The 24,189-nt window shown below is 34.4% G+C and overlaps 1 protein-coding gene across 2 annotated transcripts in view; it reads left to right on the top strand.

The window, feature by feature from the left end:
* Nucleotides 1-3,922: 3,922 nt before the first annotated feature.
* The window catches only part of LOC149076783 (F-box DNA helicase 1-like), a 37,433-nt gene continuing 17,166 nt past the window's right edge, over nucleotides 3,923-24,189 (top strand). Inside the window, exons 1-11 of one of the 2 annotated variants that reach the window (XM_089244454.1) lie at nucleotides 3,923-3,985; nucleotides 6,384-7,389; nucleotides 7,526-7,653; nucleotides 10,359-10,482; nucleotides 11,474-11,661; nucleotides 15,422-15,547; nucleotides 18,540-18,634; nucleotides 19,455-19,533; nucleotides 21,866-21,955; nucleotides 23,024-23,267; nucleotides 23,960-24,125. In XM_089244454.1, coding sequence (XP_089100580.1) covers nucleotides 6,409-7,389; nucleotides 7,526-7,653; nucleotides 10,359-10,482; nucleotides 11,474-11,661; nucleotides 15,422-15,547; nucleotides 18,540-18,634; nucleotides 19,455-19,533; nucleotides 21,866-21,955; nucleotides 23,024-23,267; nucleotides 23,960-24,125 — 2,221 coding nt within the window. In that variant the 5' untranslated portion in view covers nucleotides 3,923-3,985; nucleotides 6,384-6,408. Of the gene's footprint in view, nucleotides 4,202-6,383; nucleotides 7,390-7,525; nucleotides 7,654-10,358; nucleotides 10,483-11,473; nucleotides 11,662-15,421; nucleotides 15,548-18,539; nucleotides 18,635-19,454; nucleotides 19,534-21,865; nucleotides 21,956-23,023; nucleotides 23,268-23,959; nucleotides 24,126-24,189 lie in introns of both variants that reach the window. The other variant, XM_089244455.1, reaches the window with a different exon arrangement.

The raw sequence follows: 24,189 nt of genomic DNA, 5'->3' as shown, positions 1-24,189 counted from the left end.
TTCTGGAACCGAAGGACCATTTTTTTCTTGCTGGTTTTCAGATTTTTAGAAATGATCGACTTCTCCCAGGTGGTGGTTTAGTGACCGCGGTAAATTCATCTCTTTCCTCATCTTTGATATGGAAAATTTCGGACCCCTTTTTTGAAATTATGATTGTTCAAGTTTTTCTAAATAATTTTTCTATGTATGTTGTAAATTTTTATCGTCCTCCAGGTGTTTTCAATATCGCTGCTATTGACAATATTTTCTCATACATCTCTGGGAATTTCATCATAATCGGAGATTCCAACAGTCATCATCCAAACTGGGGAGGACATATTGTATCTCCTGCAGGTACTATGTTATTTAATTGGTATCTTAATCATAACCTTTGTCTAGTTCCTCCATTTTGCCCCACCTTTTATAGCAAGGACTCACAATCTTATATCGACTTATGTTTCTGTAGTCCAGGTCTTTATAGATATATTATCTGGACTCCCTGTGAATCCTTATTCAATAGTGATCATTTGCCAATTAAAATTTCCGTCTCTTTGAATAAACAATTCATATCTCAGGAATTCCGTTACATTAAATGGTCAGCAGTAATGGCAGGTCTCTCTGTCATCCCCGCTACTAACGATTTCGACAGTATCTACAATCATGTTGTTTCCATTGTTAACTCAGCTAGGTGCTCTGTGTACCGGAAGAAACAACCTTGGTTTAAGTTGGATAAAGAAGGGCGTATTGCTCTTATCGAAAAAAAACGGACTTTCCGTTTGTTTCGCCGTGTGCCCTCTCAGGCCAACTGGATTAAATATAAAAAATTAGCTTCGGTTTTTCGTCGCCACCTTCGCATTCTACGATTGAAGACTCTGGCTCAAGAACTTCATCCTTTTACTCAGCCCTCAGTTCTCTTTTCTGTCTTGCGTAGACACCGTTATATCGTGGCGAAAACTTGGGATGATTCCCGGCATATTTTCAAGATTGCTAATAATAGTTATGTCGAGCCTCTCGTACAGATCCAACTTTTAAAATTTTACCACTTCTCTTCACCTGGCCGATCTCAAACCGTTACTTTTTATGGTCCTCCTCGTGAGTTCCAGGCTCAGATGGATGCACCGTTCTCTCCCACGGAAATTCGTAGAGCCATTTGTTCTGGTCGTTCAACTACCCCTGGTCCAGATGGTGTTCCATTGAAGGTGTACAAACTCCTTCCAAATAAGGGGATTGAATTTCTGAATGCTTTTAATACCCTTTGGTCTTCATCGCTGGTGCCGCCGTCTTTTAAAGAAGGACGTATTATTTTTATTCCAAAGTCAGGAAAACCAACTACTGATCCGAAGAACTTTCGTCCTCTGACCCTTATAAACACTATTAGCAAAATCTTTGAGAGAATCATTCTTTTTAGGATCACCTGGATTGCATTACGATTTGAGCTCTTTCCAAAAAATTTTTATGGTTTTCGACCAAAAACTGGCGCTGAGATTTGCATGAGAGATATGGTGTCCTCTATTTCATATGCCCTCCAAAGGGGCTATACTAGCTACATTATTGCTCTAGATTTGAGAGCTGCTTATGATTCTGTGAGGCATGATTTGCTCATTGCCAAATTAGCCCGCTTGGGCTTTCATGGTAAATTTTTAACTTGGCTCTTTAATTATCTCTCGAACCGTAAACATGTCATTCATTGGAGGGGTTCCATATCTGGTGCCTTTGCTCCCAACTGCGGTCTTTTACAGGGTTCTACCCTCTCCCCAGTACTTTTCACCCTGTTCACATTAGATATAACCTCATATATTAATTCTGACATTAAGTTTTTTATGTATGCTGATGATATTTTCCTTCAGATGAATGCGTTAGATGGGAAGTATGCTGAGTTCAGATTGATGAACACCTTGCCTAACATTCTCAGATGGGCTGAAAATAGTGGATTGTGCATCTCTCTATCCAAATCTCGTTTTTCTATTTTTTCACGGAGACGACCTCCATACTTTCCTTCTTTCAACATTAATGGCGAATCCATTCCGTTTGATCCGTACTTGAAAGTTCTGGGTGTTCATCTGGATTGTACTCTCACCTGGAAAAAACAATTATCATCTCTGCGTTCTAAGGGCACTCTATATTTAAACATTTGTCGCTCCATCTCTCACTCATCAAGAAATATTCCTTGCAAGTTCCTCAAACCTGTGCTAATGAGCATCATTGGAGGTACCATTGGTTACGGAGCTGTGGCCTGGTTTAATGCAGCCAAATCTTCTCTCACCAAGATAAACACAATCTATAACTCCTCGATGAGATCTATCTTAGGCCTCCCTACGTCAACTCGCATAGATAAACTCAGAACCATTCTCGCCCTACCCTCCTTTCAGGATTCCATTCTCTTCAGGATTGGGTTATCTTGTATTTCTGCCACAGCCTCTCCCACGCAGGGTCACTCTAACCATATAGATTCGGGTTTTTGTCGCCTCTCGCCATCTTTGGCTAGGAAAATATCACAGTTCAATAATACCATTGGTTTTTCCCACAGGTCCATGCTGCGTCCAATTTATTCTTTTTGGCCGTGGATACCCTCAAATATCTATTTCATATCGGAGGGTCTTAACTTTCAAAAAACTAAGTCTACCATCCCTTATCAAACAATATTCCAAGAGTACATTGAGTCTCTGCCGCTGAATGCTCATGTAATTGCTACGGATGCGTCTAAATCATCTCAAGTGGTTTGTGGAGCTTTCTGTTTGGTTACAAAAGTTATCAAGTCTTGGTTCATTAATAAAGACTCCTCAGTTTTCACTGCGGAGGCCCTTGCTATTACTTTAGGTCTTAGATCCTTCATTCAATCGTCTAATTCTTCAATATTCATATTTACGGATTCCAAATCAGTCATCATGGCTCTCGACAATTTCTCTATTCATTCATCTACGGTGACTCACCTACTGTATGCTCAACTGGTTCATACTAGTTCTTTGGTTAACAGCATATCACTAATCTGGGTCCCAAGTCATTCGGGCATTGCCATTAATGAAACTATTGACAATCATGTTCGTACTGTAGCTTCTACTACTGTTGATCTTCTACCTTCTAGCCTTTATGTAGAGGACATTCGTTCTCTTTACTATCGCCACTTCAAGGAAAATATTCGCAATGCTCTTTTCTTATCTATTCCTGAGTTTAGCTCCTTCTATAACTGCTGCCAGAACTTCTCCCCTTTGTTTTCGAATAGAAGGTTGGAATGTTTATTTTACAAACTTATTTGCAATAGAGCTCCCTTGAACGAATACCTACATCGTATTAAGAAAATGGCTAACCCTCTCTGTCTACAATGCAAGATTCCTGAAACTTCCTCTCACTTTTTGTTTTCTTGTATTAGGTTCTCCCAGGTTCGGTTCTCAACTTTTAATTCTCTTTCTCCACCAGTTAGGTGTTGGTCCGAGTTCTGTTCAGGCAGACCTGAGAACATTATCTGTTGCTTTGAGAGGTTTGTTACCCTTAGTCAACGATTTTCTTGAGTTTTTATTTCTTGTTTTTTTTCTCTCCCCCTCTTTCTTTCTCTCGTTTGGTTTTTTGTCCTTTTCTACCTTGGTTGTTTGGTTTCATTTTTTGTTACCACACACTCATCCAGGGACTCCATGTCATCATATCATTTTAAAGCGGCTTAGCATCGTCCCCTAAGCCTGAAGACTTCTTCTCCATCTCATATAACATCTCCATCTGCGTTTGTTTCGTCTGGTTTGTGTTTTTTTTTTTTTCCTTTTTTCATACCCTTCTGAAGAAGAAGGAAGAATGGAAATTGCTGAAATTTCTATGTGTTCTGTGATTGTTGAAAGCTCTTTCGTTAGTACATTTTTATAACATATTCTATGCTCTTGTGGAAGTTTCTTTCTCTAACAGGGGATGGCCCGAAGGCATAAAGCCCTGTATAATTGAAGAAGAAGAAGAAGAAGAAGGCCGTTCATGTAAACCACGGTTGTGATTTCTGTCAATATTCCGATAACGTAACGATTATAAAGTAAGTTCATGTCGTGGTCTTTTGACCATTATGTGAATAAATTGTTACGTTATGATGACTATTCTGAGAAGTTATTGTTTTTTCCCCCTTCAATTTTTGAATTGTTCCAGGGGTCGCAAAACTCGTCTGCGGGCTAGATCACGACCACCTAAATTACACATCTAGGTTATCTAGGTGGTCGTAGCTAGCTAGATACGTGAGATGCGTACCTACCGGGTAAATTTATGAATTCTATTCTATATGAATTATATAGGATTTTTATGCACTAAAAATAGAACGTCGTTGCTGATTGGTAAAAAAAATCCAGAAATTCACACACAGGTTTTTCAACCAATCAGCAGTGGCATTGAATTGTTAGAGCATAAAAATACTAACCCTTCTACAACACTCATGTGGCTGTAAATAGATTAATCATCTGAATCGTTGTTGGTGATGGTAACTTGTGGGGAAACTTGGTAAATACGGGGGAATTTTTTAGCATTTGTGGGAAATTTTGAGAGTTTTTATCGAATCAAGGATCAGTAATCTCCCCAATTCTACTCTTAATATACATTAATGACCTCCCTGAAACCCTCAACTGTACCATGACACTTTTTGCTGATGATTGCGTAATCTACCGTACCATAACTCACGAGTCAGACCAAGAACTTCTCCAACACAATCTCAATTCCATCTCCCAATGGTGCTCCACATTGCAAATGCCTCTCAACATCTCTAAATCGGTTCTCATGAGGATTTCACGTAAGACCTCACCGTTCAAATTTTCATACTCCGTCAATAACTCGTCCATATCCCAGGTTTCTCAATACAAATACCTCGATGTTATCATTTCAGCAGACCTGCGCTGGAATAAACACATCGATTATATCTATCAAAAATGCCTCAATAAACTCTTTTTCCTTCGTCGCAATCTAAAACACTACTCGTCATGTTAGACTCCTCTGTTATCAAACCTATATTTTTGCAGTCCTCTCTTATGCCTCTGAAATTTGGGACCCCTACACTGCTAGCAATATCGAGAAGCTGGAATCAATACAAACTAAATCCGCCCGTTTTATCTATGACGTCCTCCTGTGCTTTAGAAAAGTCACCCTTGTTAGATTCACGGAATTATTTTTCTTTCTTTTTTTCTCAGGAATTTTTTTTTCCCACTTTGAAACATATCTTTTCATTGATATGAGTGTTTTTTTCCCCATTGACAGTAGTTGTGAAAGTTTCCAGAACTTTTTCTGTTTTTGCTTTTCTTTTAGCGGTCCTATTTTAGTTGGGAAAAGTTATTGTTGTGCCAGTGTTATTGGTCAGGATAGTAGCGCTATTCATTGTGATTTTTTGGTGAAGTGACTTTAGTAAGGATGCGCTTGGAGGCGTCCTCCTTTGCTAGTTTTCAAATTTGGTAACCCCATCACCAAAGGCCTGTCATTACGTGCTACATGCTTTCTATGAGATCAGAAACCCAGCATTTCTTTACATTTCTTATCTTTTGCATTCATCTGTTGTGTTGCCATCATGGTCATAAAAATTAGACCTACGAAAGAAGAAAGAGTGACTTTTTTTTTTGCTTTGAGCTCTCTTTTGTGCAGTTATCATTATAGTATTGGGATTTGTGGCTAATACAGGATTTGAAACTGAAAGCCCCACTCCACATCTTTTTTTCTTCCTTCTATTTCTTTTCCAAGCTAGAGAAAATTAAGTTTTCTACAAGTGTTTCTTATTAATTATTTACATTCCATCGTAAGTATTACTGTGTTAAAACAGTGATTTTTTTTATTTCCCGAGAATTTTTCCTATGATTTGGGAACCAGAAATCGTTCAGCTGAGAATGGGATGGACTTCTTTCTTGCCTGGGAAACCCTTGTAGATGCTGTTTATTGGAATTATATACAGATAATGCTATCATTTGGGAACTGTTATCACTATTCCAGAGTATGAAACTAATAACTGAAAATGAGAAAAATCGGTACTTTTCCATTATAACCATTCCACGTAGCTATTTTTTTTTTGTCCTGGCATATTTTCTTTGAATTTTTCCCTCCTGTTTAGTGTTAAATATTTCTTTTGTTGCAATGTCCATGAATTTGTTATTATTTTTTAAATAAGGCATGTGAATAGAAAAAGCCAAAATGTACCAATTTGGTGTTGAAAATGCGTGGTAGGGTTATAAAGGAAGAGTAGCAAAATTTGCTTTTAGTTTATTGTCAATTTTTTTTAATCCAAATTTTGCATATTTTGAATCTAAAGTCGAACCACACTTTTTTCCCCTTTATCAAGCAGGTTTCTTATATAGTAGGATTTGATTGTATTTTCACAATTTTCTTTTGTTGTAAAGTTGTGATTCTACTATTCTTTGAATTATTTAAATATAATATGGTTCCTCTTAACAAAATTTTTGTCTTTGAAGCTGTGGTCTTATGAGGATATAAACGATGTCTCTACCACGGGGGAATACTTTTTCCTCTTCATCTGCGTCCAAAAGTTATGAAGAATCCGAGTCTGTTGCAGATGCAGAATGCAAAGACGATGAGAAGCCCTCGTGCAGTTCAAACAGAAAAGTCAAATCATTTTTAAAAAGCAGCTCTCATTTTATGAGAGCTTCGGACCTCCATGCATTGAACAGACTAAATACACCAGCTGTAAATTGTGAAATGGTTCAGTCAGACAGACTCAACAACATAAGAGGAAATTTGTCATTTAGGAGGCAGAAACCTTTATCTTCCGGATCATGCAATACAAAATTCCGTTGTACTGTGCTGAACGTTAAGGATAAACTGGTTTCCAAAGAAGACGAAGCAGCAAAATCGAAGAAAACGTTCAAACTAGTGGTAGACAAGAGTACACTGAACCATGAACAACCTGAACCGAGTGAGTTGGAACAACCAAGGAAAAGGTTCAAAATTGCTGCACATGATAGTGTAAACAGAAATACTATCCGTAATTATTACAAACGTGCTCATAATGCTCGCTCAACTGCTGGGAAAGCTAAATTATGTGAAGAACATCATGAAATAAGTATCAGTTTGCCTAAAGTGAAATCATCTCCAAAAACTAACGTGTCAGAACGGCAACATGCTTCTGAACTACTGTTGAGTGCACCCAAGATTAAAAACTCTGAGCAGTTGAATGAAAGCGTTCCATCTACTTCTAATAGCGAAAATTTTCCAAACACAACTTCAGACAACAGGTTTTTGTCAAAGAAGCCTGAAAAAGACATCGTAAACGAACAAGATGACAACTATTTTGGACTTTTTGGAATTAGTTCTGAAGAGTTTGATGAGGAAACAACTTTTTCATTTGACCTCTTGCCTTCAGCTGTTGTTGAGTTGATTCTGTGCCAGATACCTTTTAAAGACATGCTGGGTTTGAGGTGTGTTTGCAAAGCTTGGAATATCATCATAAGCAATCAAAAGGTAACAGATTTTTCACTTCATGTTACAGCTATGACTATTGAATTCAATCAATTTGATAAACTGTGAATTTCTCTTTTTTTTTTGTCTTGGAGATATCTATTACAAAATTTATTGTGACATGATTTTTCTTCTCTAGTTTGCAGAGTGGAAGAAAATGTATTTTCGTTTCAAATGGACAAATGATATCCAAAGCTCATTCCCTGTAGAAATTTCTTCTGTGCTGCTTCAGTGCAGTGTAAATGATTGTTTTCTCACTCTGATCAGGTGAATATATTATTCGTGGATTATCGCTTATTTGTATATGATGGCGAAAATGTGAGTCAAAAAATAATTTTTTTTGTTTTTTCAAAGGAGGTGCAGCTTTTTCATTACATTGCAGTTTTTGATTACATTTCATTACAATCAGGTTTGCGTGAGAATTTTCATAATACAGTCTCTCTTTTGTAGACATCAATGGGACAAAAAATTCATCCGTACCATTAATCAGAAGTTTGAAATGTGTACTTTTATTGTACAAAGGGAAATTATTATTTGGCCGTAAAAGAGATCTAAGTGGGTGTTTGTTAAAAGGGGGTTTTACTGTAAAATGAGTCATAATAAGGTGGGTTTTTTCTTCACCTCATTTTGTTTTAATAGAAGAACGAAGGCTCTCATGACCAATGTCAAGAAAGGCACCAATCGGAGATTCAAGATTTTTGGCTGAAGAGCCGTTGTTCGAATGAATTACTACCAAGGATTTTGTTCACATCTGCATTTTGTCATCGCATCCTTAATGCAGACAGTTGAAAAAGATGAGATCAGCTTGAATGTTTGAAAATGGCATAGGCTGAGGCTGTGATCCTGCTAGTATTTGTGAAAATTCAGGTTTGTGCTGTGTCGTGCTCCTGTTGGACAATCAGGTTAAAGTTAAAACAAACTGATGTCTTTTACTGTGAATCATTATTTTACCCACTTAAGCCTTGATGCTATAAAGCTTCATAAACATAGTTAAAATTTTAACAGAGAAGAAAATGCCCTTTGAGTCTATCAGCTGTTTCTTGCTCCCATGACACTTGTCCAAAAGTAAATCCACCATATTCTTTGTTGGCTGATTCATGGGCCAATTGGTGTAACTCAAACTCCACTTTCCTTTTTATACTAACTCTCTCCAGTCTCAGACATCTCTCTAGACCAGCGTTTCCCAACCTTTTGAGGTTTGCAACACCCTCGGGAATAACATTAAAAACTTGGGGCACCCTTCCTTGAATACAGTTTACTACTACAAAAATTACCGAGTAAAAATACATCAATAAAGTTTTGTTCGATTAATTATTAATATGAAACTTGTGATTGATGTTAAGAGCACAGATACTTGAAATCAGGCCTTACAGTTTTCAATGAAACATGTAAATTTTCCTCAAGGATTTGCAGTCATTTCTTGACAGATGGCAGCACTACACATAACAAGCATCACACAGAAACAAACTTCATGTTATATTCAGAACATATACACGCACATTCCTGCATGTACCTATTCGTTAGAGATTCCATAGAGGAATGTGTACAAGCTGCATATATTGTTGAGGTAGTCTATTTCTTGCTTTGTATTTTGTTGTCGCCATAGCAGAGAAGGCTTGCTTGCATAGATATGATGTGCAAAGGCTAAAAGTGCGTTAATTGCATTCTTTGTTAGATTAGGATACTCCTCTCTCAATCCAAGCCAAAACCAGCCACCGATGCCTCACTCTTGGTGAACTTACCTTTGAGTGTGGAATTGGTGCAAAGATCAGTAAATCCATCTTGTTTGTAAGCAATGAAATTTATTTCCTCCGCACTGTCTGCAAAATCAAATGATGAGATAATCTGGTCTAGATTCTCAGTGGAAAGAGATGGAAAGTACATATCTATTGCATCTTGCAATGATTACCATTGACAAATGAGATCTTTCAGCTTATCCGAAGGTGATGTCACTCAGTGCTGTTACTATGAAGGTTTTGACAGCTGGCTGATGCAAAGATAAATTCAACTCCAAGAAAGAAAATTCAGCTGTTCTTTCGGGGAATCAGACCCATGTCCTTTCACTTGCTGGGTGAGCACCCAAGACCATTAATCTACAAAGCCAACAAATCCTCTTTCCTTAATCTTTTGTTCGCTGAACCAACACCATTTATAGCAGAAAGCCTTAGCGCAAAGCTTTGGCGTCGCTGAAAAAGTCCATTTCACCTTTAGCCATTGGATATAGCAGGCCTATGCATGCGATATCTTTACCTTTTTTGCAGTATATCTAATGACTATTGGTGAAATGGACTTCTTCAGTGACGTCACAAGCTTTGCTCAGAGGCTTTCTGCTATAGATGGTGTTGACTGAACAGGACTGTTGCATTGACAGCCAGACCTAATTCAGGCCAAAGCTCACATTGCTGACACTGCCATCAGATGGTGACTTATTCGATGAGTCTGTCATATATTGTGATTGTTATTTATTGTTGAACAATATATGACTGTCATATATTGTCGTGTTTACATACTATATTCATGAGAGGAGAGTAATTAATTTGACTTAAAATATTTTTTAACACCTTAAATAAAAAACATGCCCACTTATCTCCATAGTATCTTGCGTCACCCTAGGGCGCCGGGACGCACAGCTTGGGAAACACTGTTCTAGACAGGTGAGGGGAGACCTTATCAATTACTTGTACACTCCAGAATCGGATAAAATGTTTGATTCAAATTTGCCAGGATCAATGCTCTTTATCCTTATTTTATAATCTTCAACATATATATATATATATGTTGAAGTTGTTGTATGTTATTATAATATGCCATTGTTCTATTATTTTTTCCAACAGCTCAGTAACTCAGAAATTGTTTTTTAAACATTGCCGCATCATCTATCATTTTCATTTTTCAGTTTTTGTTTTAGTGAGAGTGAAAGAATTAAATTCTATACAACTTATACCGTTTTTGTGCTGTCAATATCCTTTTAGGTACATGACTTGCACATTCAATAGAAGAGCTCCCCTCAAAATGATGGATGTGTTAAGAACTTTGCCAAAATATGATATTGCTGTTGGAGTAATTGCTGAACGATTGCCAGATCTAGCTTCCAAGGTAACATCATTTTTTTAATTTAACTGTAATTATAAAAAAAAATATTGGTATTTAAGCTTTTGCGGTATATCTATAGTTATTTTTCCCTTCTATTAATTTTTTTTTAGTGTCTGGACAAGTGAAAGTTTGAATGTACTTATACTGTTTTCCTTGTGTATTTTATATACAGTAAAACCTCATCTTAAGAGTAACTTCATTTACGAGTGTTTTGTAAGATAAGCAAAAAAAATTGAACATATTTTGACTCTTTTAACAAGCATTGTCTCGCAATAAGAAAAAATTTTAGAATTTTTTAAACAAATTTTGACTTGATAAATGAAATATTTTTCATAATATGAATAGTATATAACAAAAATTCCTAGATGAGCACTAGTCTATTTGAGACTTTGTGTATTTCTGTTGTTTGTTGAGTATCTCATGATCACCACTAAAAATCCCGGAGAATCAAACTGGTTTGATCTCTCTCATTAAGGGCAATGACATTTTAACAAGTTCAGGGACTCCTTTTGATTATTTACTGAAAGACCAAAACTGAAAAATATATTGTATGCATTTGGTGTATTAATGACACCAATAATTTACGAGCCATTATTTGTGATTTGGGCCATTCATTAGGACGTCAGTGACTACAGAATAGCGATTCTTAGCACAAGTCCATGAAAGGATGCTTCACCTTGTTTTGCGCTAATGCAAGCAGATGGATTCCAGAATGCTTGCTTTTCTATGAGATTCCAGAAAACTCGAACCTTCTGTATAACATAAGTAAAAATACAATGATTCAAAATAAACTAACCTGCACTTTTTCTTTGAAAATAATCATGACTGGCATTAGGGAGATTGTCATGAAACAAAACATTTGAGTTTATACATTACTGTTTTTAAGTTAAACCCATGTAAATCTGCTATGCATTACAATTTTTTTTTTACAATTTGAAGCTCTTGAAAGAAGTTTATAAAGAGGGCATGTGTTTGATGTCTGAATATATTTTAGGTTTTCAACCCATGGGGTGTCATTTCTGTGATGGCTTTAATATCAGAAACTGTAGAGGACATCATGATCATTCTGAAGCGCTTGAGCTACAATGGTTCTCCATGCTCTCTACATGATGTGATTGATGCCATTTATTGTGTTGCCACATTTCTTTTATATTTCAAGAACTCTTTCAAAGTGAACCATGGGTGAGTCATAAGTGTATTTTGTTTTGAATATACGAGGCTTGTTCGAAACGTATACAACCATAATACCATAATTTTTTGTGCATATACCAATGCAGATAGGCAGGCGTGGTTTGGTGCACGTATGTAGGCAATCCTAATGCACATGCTTGAGTTTTTCTTTGCTTGCAGAAGCTGCCAGTCGCTGGCAGATTGCAATAAGTGAGGAGCCATTTTGAAAAAATGGCAGAAAAACTTAACGTTACTGCATTAAATTTTATGTAAAGCTTGGTGATTCCCAAATGGAAATAATCTGTAAGATTCAACAGGCCTCCAGGGACAAAGCAATGGGCACCACATAAATAGAGTGGCACAACTGATTCAAAGAGGGCCTTACATCAGTGGGGAGACCAAAGTCATTCTGATCATCTTTGTTGGCTCCAGTGGCATGATTTACCTCTAGTACGCACCACGTGGCACAACCATCACCAAGGAGTATTGCCAAGAGATTTTGAGTTACCTTCCTGATGCTGTGAGATGAAAACAGCCATATCTGTGGACTGCTGACAATTAGCAGCTCCGTCATGATAACCCACCTGCCTATTCTTCACATTTGATTCAGTATTTCCTGGCGAAATATAACATGCCTACTATGTTTTGTCAGGCTCCCATCTCTCGTGCAACTTCTGGCTCTTCCAGAAAAGTTGGTTCTTCACACTTCCACACTCATTTACGATCTGCTGGCAATTGGCAGCCTCTGCAGTCAGGGAAAAATTCAAGCATTTGCAATGGGATTGCCTATATAAATGTAAAATGCACCAAACCATGCCTTCCTAGCGTTATTGGTTTACACACGAAAAATTATGATCGGATACTTTTCGAAAACCAATTGCATCTAAATGGGGAATGGAATCACTGTAATTCCCTATAATAAAGCTGTGACTTGGATGGCTTTTGAAAGTTGATTTTTAATGCATGTAGCTACCTCGATGCTGTAGCCGATTCAATATTTATTTTTAACATTCTCATTTAATGAGATTTTAATTCCTCTAAGCATTTTTTATGTATTTATTTTTTTTATTCAGTTAGAAAAATCAATTTTTACTCCAGAGTAATATCTGAATGTTACAATACAACATTTAATTTTATTTCAATATCAGTGTTTTTCTTTGGATCTTGAATGGAAATTATGTGCAGCTTAACGCTAGAAGGACTTGATAATTGTTGTTTTTTTGGGTTGATGTACAAGGTGTTTCAAAAAGAATCACCTGATTTGAAATGCATATATTACGAAAAATATATAGACACTTAAGATTAATTTTTATTACATGGCTGATCATAAAGTATTTTTAGAAACGAAATTATAGGTGCTCAATATGTTCATTACCTCGGGATGCACAGAATATTTGTGTACAGCAATCAAATTTGTCCCAAACTTTTGTGAGCATGTTTATATCCACTACGAGTGGATTTCTGTGGACTACGTGTGAAACTCTGTTGGATGCACTCTACATTTTTGCCTGACGTGTGTGTGTGTGTGGGGATGGCCAGGGATTTCCCTTTACACAGACAACCCGTATCTCAGAACTGTTTATACCATCGCCTAATGCTCTGAGCTGAAGGAAGTTCAACACCAGGATATTAGCATCGAAAAGCACGATGAACAGTTGTCACGGACACATGCTTCGCAAAGCTTAAAACACAAAATGATTTCTGTTGTGCAGTCTTCATCTTGACAAACACTGAAGTGGTGGCCGAAGGCAGAGCATTAGCGCTACCTGTCGGCAGCTGCGTGAAACTCAAGATTTCCCTCTTTCTACCTATACAAAACGGATTAAAAGCTGAATAGTTATTTTTTTAATCGGATGATTCTTTTTGAAACACCGTGTATTTTAAAATATTTTACATCCATATTTTTTATGGGCATCTCTTTTCAGCCACCTCATTGGGTTTTGTGCCTGTTGTAGCCTTTGTATTTGTATAAGAATGACACCGGCCATTTTGACCATTTTCGATCTTTTCGCTCCATTTTCATAATGAAATCAGACTACTTAAAATGTTGAAATTTTAAGACTTTCCCTAAAAATACCATACCGAAATATTATGCTGTCCAACCATCATCAGTTTCCAAAAAAAATCGGCCGAGATATTTTTAGTTTTACCTATATAAAAGAACCATGACATCAATCAATTTGACCATTAATGTTATTGACACTTTTATTGCATGCACAGCGAATATAATTTACAAAAAACTTGGCAGCAATTTTGTTCTAATGTAGATGTTCTTGCTTTGGCTAATTGAAGGCATGCTTACTGACTGACTAAAAGTACTAGCTTAGCGAAAAATGTAGCAATGTGCAAATCACTGAACCTTATCTGAAAGCTAGTAGAAATATGACCAATTGATGACTGTTTTACTTCACTAGTACTTGCTGAACGGAAACAGAATAGTACTACCTTTGTAGATAGTATAAGAAATCAAAAAAGAAATTTCATGTTGGAGTTCAATAAGGATGAGATTATGATATAATAGTTTTATAAAAGTTCTTTTATAAAACTTGAAAATGTATCCAATAAGCTTATTGGTTACATCCGAGCAAAGCAACCCATAAGCCTATTGGTTGCATTTGCCAAGTTTTATTAAAGAATTTTTATAAAACTTTTATAGTGCAATACCAGCCTACAAAACACATTCTGATAACACATAAAGGCTATGCTTAATTTACATTTAACATTTCCTGGACAAGAAAAAGGAAAATATTCTATTAAGGCCAGGATTACACTATGAAAGTTCTTTTATAGTGTAATACTGGCCTCTTTTATAGTGTGATACCTGCCTTAGCTCAGTGCATTGAAATGTTGAAATAAATACTCTCAAAGTAAGGAAAAAAAAGTTTTACAATAAAGCAAATTGTGGCTTGATCAGATGATTTGAAAGCACTTGGTGCGAGTATCATTCATTTGCCAGTGCATATTTTACACAACAATTGGCTTAGCCTCAATTTCAGTGTATGCCCTCAGGGATGGGCACTGTGATGGGCACAAATGTTTTTGCTTAGCCTTAATGAATGCTTGGTCGCTTTGTGGAAAAAAAAGAATTAAAAACTAGAAAGGTGCTAGTTTTTTTTGTTGAGATTAGCTTGAACCGTATTTGTTCAGAAATGAGAGAACTTTTCTATCAACAACAACAACAAACATCACTATATCAGGAAAAAGACAATGATGTGTTAGATTTCAACATAAAATAACAAAACAAGTTATACATTTCCAATGGGTAAAAAATCTGTGAGCAGAAAGTATATTTCAATGTAGCAAAGGCAATGAAAAATATAAAAAGTGTGATGTTCACACTGCAACTGCAGTTATAATGTTCAGAATATCAATATTTTTCATTGATTACACTACGAGAAATTTTTTGGAATTTAAAATAAAATTGAATTAAGTAATTTCATTTGAAAAAAAATCTTATAATTCATATTGTATTGCTTATCTATGCCCATTTGTATAATTAAACATAATAAAACTTAAGAAAAAAGAAGTTATAGTGAAAATCAATCTCCAGTCATCAGTATCGGTCCTTCTAGTGTTAAACGAAGCTGTGGTGTGTGCACAAAAAGCTGTTTTAGGGTGTAGGAAATTTATCTGCATTTTTTCTTGATATGTTTAACATGGTTGATTTGTTTCATGGGTGTCAATTGGTGATTATTTTCACTTTGTTAAAAATATAAAAGTAACTTATTCTTGAATGTGATTGATCAATTTGAATTTTTAATTTTAAACACAGAATTCACTACCGGTTGTACTATGCATTATACTTATGGGAAAACTCTGTTTCTAAAAACAAGTTGTCATTACAAGATGTCACACCTGAGGTTGGAATATCTGGCCAACAGAGCATGTATAATTACTGGTGAGGTTATATTGCAATTATATATATTTCATACAATATTATTTTAAAAAAACTCCAAAAAAATTAAAATTACTGCACTTCTGTTATTCTGCCTTTCTCAAATTTAATGACTCTGATGTATGTTTATGATGTGTATTTGTGACATTATCCACATAAAAGCTCTATAATCTGTTGATTCTTATAATGAAATATATTAGATTTTTAAATCGTTATTTGGACAGTTAGAATTTTGTTTAACTCTTACAGCAGCAATTCTGAGATATCTCGTCTTCTTGAAACTGTCTCATTTTGGAAATCCCAATATATCTTGTCTTTTAAAAAACCATCTCATTTCTGCAATCCAGAGCACAGCTAGCTCTGTACAGGGAGCTTTGCCTGATAACGTGTCTCCTTCCCACCATCCTGTCAATCAACTGCCAGTGGGCAGTCAGCTTTTATTCAAAGTCTGATAACAGAAGGGACAGAGGATGTTTTTATTTTCCTTTCGAAGTAGTATATGATTATGTGCACAGCATAAATAACAGAAAACAATTGAGTTTTTCTCTTCTTTATTATATTTTGTATTGGGGGGGGGGAACATTTATCAGCTCATACAATCAAAAAAAAAAAAAATTCTTGAAAATGTGTCAAAATTTCTAGAAGGTTTAGTGATTTTCTCTGTGGTAGTTTTAAAATATGGATCAGGGAAATTTTAAAAACTGCTTAAAGAGTTAAATGTTTCACTATAAGAAGAGGTGAAATTTTTCCCATGGAAAGATAATTGACAAACAGTTTTAAAAACCTTTATTTATTTATTTACAATAACCTGCAAAAGTATTTCTTACGATAGAATTTATTGTTGAGTAAAATAAAGCAAAGAATTTTTATTTCGGTGAAATTTTTATGTATCTGTACATGGACTCAACAAAAATATGAATGCCCTAAAAAGAAATTATTTGATTGAGATTGATTTCGGTTTTTTTAATGTGCATGTATTAGAGAAAGAATAGCTGGAATTTAACTTTGAATAATTTATTGGCCAAAAATATTCACAACAATTGATCATAAATAGCAATAATTCACGTTTAACCTACATACATGTTATCACCTGAGATTAAATTCTGAAAAACATGGTTACGGTTAGTAACATGATTTGCTATGAAATAATTCTTTATTTTATTACAGCAGAACTTGGCTAATTTGAATTTTGGGTAATTCAAATTTTTAAAAACTCCCTTTTTAATCTATTTTAATGTCAATTTGAACTTTTTCAAATTTTTAGTTTGAGGAAAAAAAATCATGATTTTTGTATGAGCAAATTTAATTTGAAAAATCCTATAAGAAGTTAGAGTTTGTTTTTCTTGATCAAGTTGTTAAACAACAAATTTTTAAAGACTAATGTTTGAAAATTTTGTTTTTCCTTACTCTTTTTTTTTTGATGATTTTATGCCCATTTTAACATTGTTCAGTTGTGGCGTGCATCAAAACTGTGTACCACTTAATACCAATTATGCGTTTCAACCTATAGATCAAGGTTTAGTGTTCAAAATCAATGTTTTTGTCATCATTAACAGTATGGAGAGTAACGAAAAGTACAAGTTATAATACGTTAATGACAGTATATTTCCCTGATAACATAAAAATAATAAAAAAAATTGAGAAACAGTTTTGTAATGGATAATCATGAACTATTTCCATAAATCAGGCTTCAAGCATGGTTAGGAAATTCTGCAGTGATGCTGATTCTAGAACAGTGGAATAGTGTACCAGCTAAGATAAGTTATGATATGTAATTTTAAATTATTTAAATTTGGGTCATAAAAATTTTAATGACTAATAATAATTATTATCTTATGTAAATGTTGATGATTAAGTTGCAATTTGCAGTAATTTTACAGACTGAGCCACTGTGCGGTCGTGTGGGCATTGCGCTGGACTCTAGTCCTGAGGATCCAGGTACGAACCCTGTTAACAGCGTAGTGGTGGTCGGTTGAAGTTGGTTTTCTGCAGTTTTCCAGTTTTGAGGCATGAATGTGAGCTGGTCTCCCATTTGAAAAAGTCTCTCCGCAGAGAGCAGGCAGGCCTACAGACAATACTGATAAAACGACAATTCAAACATTTCCATCTTTACTTCAGAAAATGGAAGCCAGATAGAGGTATGGAGACAAACAAGTGCAACTCAACAACATAAATACGTTAGGGCCAAGCATAAACTCAGAATACACATACCGGCATATTCCATTTTGTTAGAAATTCAGTAGAGGAATGTGTACGAGATGCAAGTTCGGTTAAGTAGTAGTAGTCATTTTACAGATCCAAGATAGCTTAGTTGGATAATTTGAACTTTTTTTCCAGTGACTTTGGACTTTGAATTAACTAAGTTTGGATGTACTTTATCACATAAAACATACCTATAAATACAGATATTTATAAAAATTTAGGTGTACACACATAAAAAGGCAGCTTGAGAAAAAATCTTTAACCACACGAGATCTATTTTTGGCGCCCCCAACCACACTTTTTTAGTTAACAAAGCTTTTTTCGCCCTTTCGACTTGGATTTGGTAGCCTTCTGGAAGTGGTGGCTTGTGTGGCTATGCAACCCAAGAACCACCCCTGTACACATGGAGCTAGCTATCGACTTATTGTTACTAGGTTACATTCTCAGACACTCATTGCAAGTTGTCTTTGTTATTTTTGTTTTGCATATATTTGACGCCTAACTGAATGTTTTCCTCTCATTTTTATGACAGTATGAATAGTAAATAAATGAAATCTCTATCATGATGTTTGTAATCATAAGCTCGAGTGGTCATTAAGTTGGTGACTTCCTATATAATCTAAAACACTTCCCGTTATACACAAATTCATTAGAAAATGTTTGGGGTGCATGTGTGTGTTTTAGTTGTTCTTTATTTTATTTTCAGTTGTAATTACTGAAATAGAAGTTCACTGTATGGTTTATGAAATTATTTATTATTTATATCCGTTGTATTTTTAACTTGCACGTATAGCAAACCTACTGAGCAGAGATTGACTTATGAACAGATAAGAATTCTGAACCATCGTCTGAAGCCCAATCAAATTCTAAAAATTGTGGCATTTGCAGGTAGGGAGAAGCAATGAAATTATGATTGTTGAGCTTATTATAATTGTTATCATATTAAGAGTGAAATTGCAGTTTTTCTGTTTTTTAAATAAGAGCATGAAATTCTAACTTCTGTTTCGTTAAATTTTAATCAACGTTTGAATAGTGTTTTATGTGTTAAGATTTTTGATGATGTTTAAAACCCCAATTTACAGCATTCTAGTAGATCATACAGGACCTGTATCATTATACAAAGCATATCTCTGACAAAGATGGGAACCCAGATGTGTTTGGTTCTTCAGTGCCATACACAAAATAAAGCCATACCTTTGTACTTGAATGTTTTGAAACTTGCAACATTTTGATGATTAATAAAAGGTTTCGGCACTTAGCGCATGCTCAGATTTTACTGTCCTATTTAAATGAAAACAATCTGCTTCCCTGAGGGCTATGCCTTTAATGAACAATGTTTCTATTCAATCTCTTTGCTTGAGAAAACATTTGTTGGATGTGTTTGTTTTTACATCATTCAAGTTCTAACTTCCTAACACAACTCTTTTGATCCATCTGATCAACTAGAGTTATTTTAGACTTCAAAATATATGTCTAAGTTTCAGCAAGCCAAAACAATGATTCAAATAATTCACATTGATTCACAAATAAATGCCAATCATTGGAAGAGAGGATTCATAAATTCCTTATAAAACACAACTTGCTTGTACGAGAATACACTAGCTACTTTTGTTATAGTATATTTAATATTTGGCAGTGCCATAAAAATTTATCTTTCAAATTGACTGACCATTTTTTATTTGACATTATGCTATACCTTCTATTTCAGGCTCTGGAAAAACATCAACATTAATTCATTTTGCAAGACTATATCCCCAACTGAAATTTTTAAACGTAGTATTTAACAAGTAAGTAGTTTTTTTTTAATACTGTGGAACACTGCTATACCATAGAATCAGATACATCTCGAGCACTGTCGTGTCTCTCGTTCTTTTATGATATTCACTTTTGTTTACCCTGTTATACATATTACAGTTAGGTTGTAAATTGGGAGTAAACTATGTTTTTCCGAGACACCCAAGCTATAACAGGCTTAAATATTCAGTTGGGCAAAAAGTCAAATGAATCTAGTTTTTTTGAAATTAAACTGTTATATTTTTGTTTTCTCCCAGGTTTTTTTATATTTTTGTCTAACATGAAGTCGCATTGAATTTAGCCATTTGAAAAGAATGATGAAAAATGTGTGATTGAATAATTGTTGATAAGAATAATTGTTTAGTGTAATTTTAATTTAGTTATATTTATTAACTGCTAAATTATTTAGGAAAAAAAATTGTGCTCCACCCACTATATTTTAGCTTATGCTTATGAAGTTCTCACATTTTCTGTGGAATATACAACATATATAACACCACTGAAGATGGATAAGATATCACCACGATGAAGAGAACTTTAACCACTACCCTAAAAGAAGTAGCAAAAGAAGTCGCTGGAGAAAAAGAAATTAAACCAGTGAAGAAAATAACAGAAGAAACAAAAAAACTGATGAAAGACCAGAGAGAATTTCACATTAAGAAGAATAACCATTAATCAAGAGTGGAATATGCAGAACTTTGTAAGACTGTACAAAAGCGGATTACAGATGTCAGGAAGTTTAATTGCGATATTGTAAAGAAAGCACTAGAAGATAACAGGAGCTTAAAATCAGCAAAACGAAAACTGTGTGTGGAGAGAAAGGAAATTTTTGCACTAAAGAGGAAAGATGGAAAAATCACAAAAGATGGAAATGAAATTATTAGTATTGTTGAAAAATTTTTTACATATGAATAAAATTCATACTTTATACAAACATGAAGAACAGGGTTAGAACAGAGGAAAGGGAGCAGGAAGAAAAGAAAATGGAGCAGAATTTATATAAGTAGCACCTATTCTGAACAAAGAAGTCTACAAGGCTATAAGGTGTATGAAAAAAAGGTAAATGTAGGTGAAGATGGCATTTCAATAGACATTATTAAAGAAGCAGGAGAAGAATTTGCCAGTATGCTAGCTGCTTTGTTCACAAATTGTCTAACAAAATCTGATGTGCCTGAAGATTGGAATAATGCAATGATGGTTCTTTACAAAAAGGGCAAAAAAGAGGATATCAAGAATTATATGCTGAATTATAACGCTGGTCATTATGTGCGTCTCTGATATCCTTCCAAGTTTATTATTAATAATAATAATAATAATAAACAAGAAGAATAAAATGTCACCGCCACCAGAAAGACAAAAATGTTTTAAATGTGTGCTGGTAATTGGCCAGATGAGAGGGAAAGTATTTTCTCTAAATTTTTCTCTTTTCTGTCACATGGTCTTGAGTATAATTCTCATGAACCGAGGTTTATTTTTTGTCAATATCCGTGAAACTATCCTTTAGAGCCGGTCCTTGTCTCTCGGATTATTCTTTATAAGCGTTAGAAGATAGATTCATTTTTCAGGCAGCTTTGTTTATACAAATACAACACCACAACAGCCGAAATTCCCAGCGAGGTGACTGAGAAAAAGATGCCCATAACAAGTATGGATGTCATATATTTCAAAAATAAAGCAACCCAATTAAAAATGTAATTAGAAACATTATAAACAATATATACACATGATAAAATATTATACAATGCCCATAAAGAATACTTATGGTTGTCTCATTCTAAGTATGAATAGTTTCTTGATTTACCCCAACATGTTTATCATACTTCTTTTTAAATGTGTCAATTGCGTTACAATTTACTACCTCCGGGGATAAGCTATTCCATTTATTGACAACCCTATTAGAGAAAAATTCCCTGCGGTACCATAACCTTGCATTGTCCCTCACCAATCGATACTGGTGTCCCCTTGTAAAAGCAGTCGATTGGCGGTGTACTAAAAGTAAGTTTAGTATGTCTTTGAATAATTAAAGTATTGCTTCCACTTGCTAGAAGTAATAAAACTCATTCTATATTGTATCATGTTGCTTCTTGCCATTTCAGAAGGGGGCATGTAAAAATATATTAATTTTTCAGAAATCTATAGGATTTTCTTCTAAGATTGGCAGATCAGTATACTAGATCTGTTTCAAAACCTTGCTAGTTAAACCACTTTGATCAAAATTGTCTTAGTGTTTCACAGCTTATAAAAAATATATCTAGAAATTTCTGAGACATTCTTAGACACCAATTTTGAACTAATCAAAATTCTGTTCTATTAATTTTTTTACAGGGGTATCTGTGATTACGCTTCTAAATGCTTTCCACCAAATGTTGAATGTCGTACAGCACATTCGCTTGCTTATCAAGCTGTTGGAAAAAGGTATTTTTTTTTTCTATTTTCCTTGTGCTGTTATTGATCTGCTTTTACTTTCTGTGTGAATGACAGAAATTAATTAAAGTTCTATTGATAAGTTTTCAAAAGCTTATAAATTTCAAACAGTTTTTTGACATAAGAATAAGCTCTGACCCACTGTTAAATATTACTGATGAAAAAAATATTCTTTGAAGTTGGTGTTAAAAATGTGATACACGTGTTCAGGGTATGCCGATCACTTGATTTAAAAAAAATCATTGATTTAAATCACAAAATTTAAATTTCATTTTTCCTTTTTTCAACTTCAATGATATTGAAGTAAAAGCATACTAGTATGGTATGCATGTTGTTAAAATGTGTTAAAGTTCTTGATTTAAAGAAATATAGTTCTGGTAAATATATATATATAAACAACTTGAACTTAATTGATTCAGTGCAGAATTCCCTTGAATCAGTGCAGAAAGATAGCTGTTCTGTTTCTAGATCTTGTACATGGAAAAAATTTCAGAAAACTTATGGGAGTTAAACTTAGATATAATTGCACCAAGTATTTGCAGTGCATTACAGTGGTGCACTAGAAACAGAAATTGGTTTTTGTATAAAGTCTTGAATTCTATGTTCTAATTGATGGTTTAAAATAATAGTAGATGTTGATACAACATAAATACTGTTGGACTTGAAATTTTAATATGAAAAGTGGAAAAGTCTAGTTTGCTCTTTTTCAAAACTCATTAAATCTGTGAGAGAATAAAACTTTAAAGCAACATCATGCAAGTCAGAACACATCACAGAAAAACATGGAACAAATGCATCTGTCAATGGTGCAAGAAACAATCTTGTCAGTAGAATGTTTTCATTTACATGATGCTGAATGACCTGTCAGGAGTGTTCATACGTTTTCATCATTTGCTACATCCGCCTGGAACTTATTGCAGAAATCGGGAAACCCCTGATAGAAATATTTTATAAATGCTGTAATCTCTTCTAAAAATTAAATTGCATGTTTTTATTATTTTTAGTGTTAAAAATATGCAGCTTTTACCTTAGTGTTTTAATTTTCATTATTTTGTATAGATATCGCCATAAACTGGTATTCAAGTTGAAACCGTATGACATACTATCGTATTTGAACAAACCAGATGAAACACACATGCACTTATATACATATGCCAAGTGTGTGCTACAAACAGTTCAATGTTTCATGATGTCTTCGGATGAAGAAATTACTATAGCCCATGTACCTCAGTTTTCCATGATGCAAAGTCCATCGATTTCCAGACTATCCTTTAAAGAAAGGTTATCAGACAGCGAACGTTTGGTAAGCTTATGGGAATAATTAATTTTTTGGATATAAAACTATTTTTTGACTTTTGAGCATTATTGTTTTTTTTTAAAATTCATAGCTTGATTTTTTTGAATTGTTAATTTCACGAATTCAGTTATTGATAATTCTTGTACATGCTCACTATTTTTTCCCTTTATGATTTCTAGCTTTCTTTTAATAAAAAAAAAAATCAGCTGCTTCCCCAAGGCTGTTTTAATGATTTCAGTGGAGGGGAGCAGGGCCCAAGATCTTTTGCAGTTACCAATTTAATACGAGAAAGAAAAGCATAGTTGCAGAATTTGCCCAAACGTCAAATGCTTTAATGAAAGTATTTCAAAATTTGAAAAAAAAATTCCAGAGTTATTAGAAGAAATAATTCTGATAAATTAATAATTTATCAGATTCTCTTCATATTTAATTTCTGGTAATTTTAATGGTCACAAAATTAATTAAAATTTATATTTAAAGAAATAATTTTTCAGAGCATATATATATAAAATGGAAGTCTCCAATAATTTGGGGCTTCAGTTTAACTTGGAGCTCTGGGCTTCATGTACCTACTTGTTAAGAAACTGCTGTCTGCTGCAAGGTAGAATATAAATGTGCAGTAGCATGAATTGTAGTTTTTGTTTTTTGCTTAGTATTTGCTAAATAACTTTTTTTTTTGTTTCCAAAACAAACATCAGAATTTTCGTAAAGAAGCTGCTGAATTATGGGAAAAGATGGTGGATCCAGGCAATAGTATGTGTAAAATCACTCATGATACATACCTCAAAGTTTTTCAACTGAGCAAACCAAAGTTCAAAAAATACAAGTGCATCATGATTGATGAAGCGCAAGATTGCAATGCTGGTAATATTTTTTGCAACAGTTTTTGTGTAAGATAAATTCAGTTTTATATGGATGAAATTTTTGT

The sequence above is a fragment of the Pholcus phalangioides genome, unplaced genomic scaffold, assembly GCF_987345545.1.
Source record: "Pholcus phalangioides strain wild (caught in Gottingen) unplaced genomic scaffold, Ppha-v1.0 ptg000015l_1, whole genome shotgun sequence".
NCBI classification, from domain to species: Eukaryota; Metazoa; Arthropoda; class Arachnida; order Araneae; family Pholcidae; genus Pholcus; species Pholcus phalangioides.
Note: the sequence above shows the minus strand (reverse complement) of the source record. Positions and strands in the feature narration are given on the sequence as shown.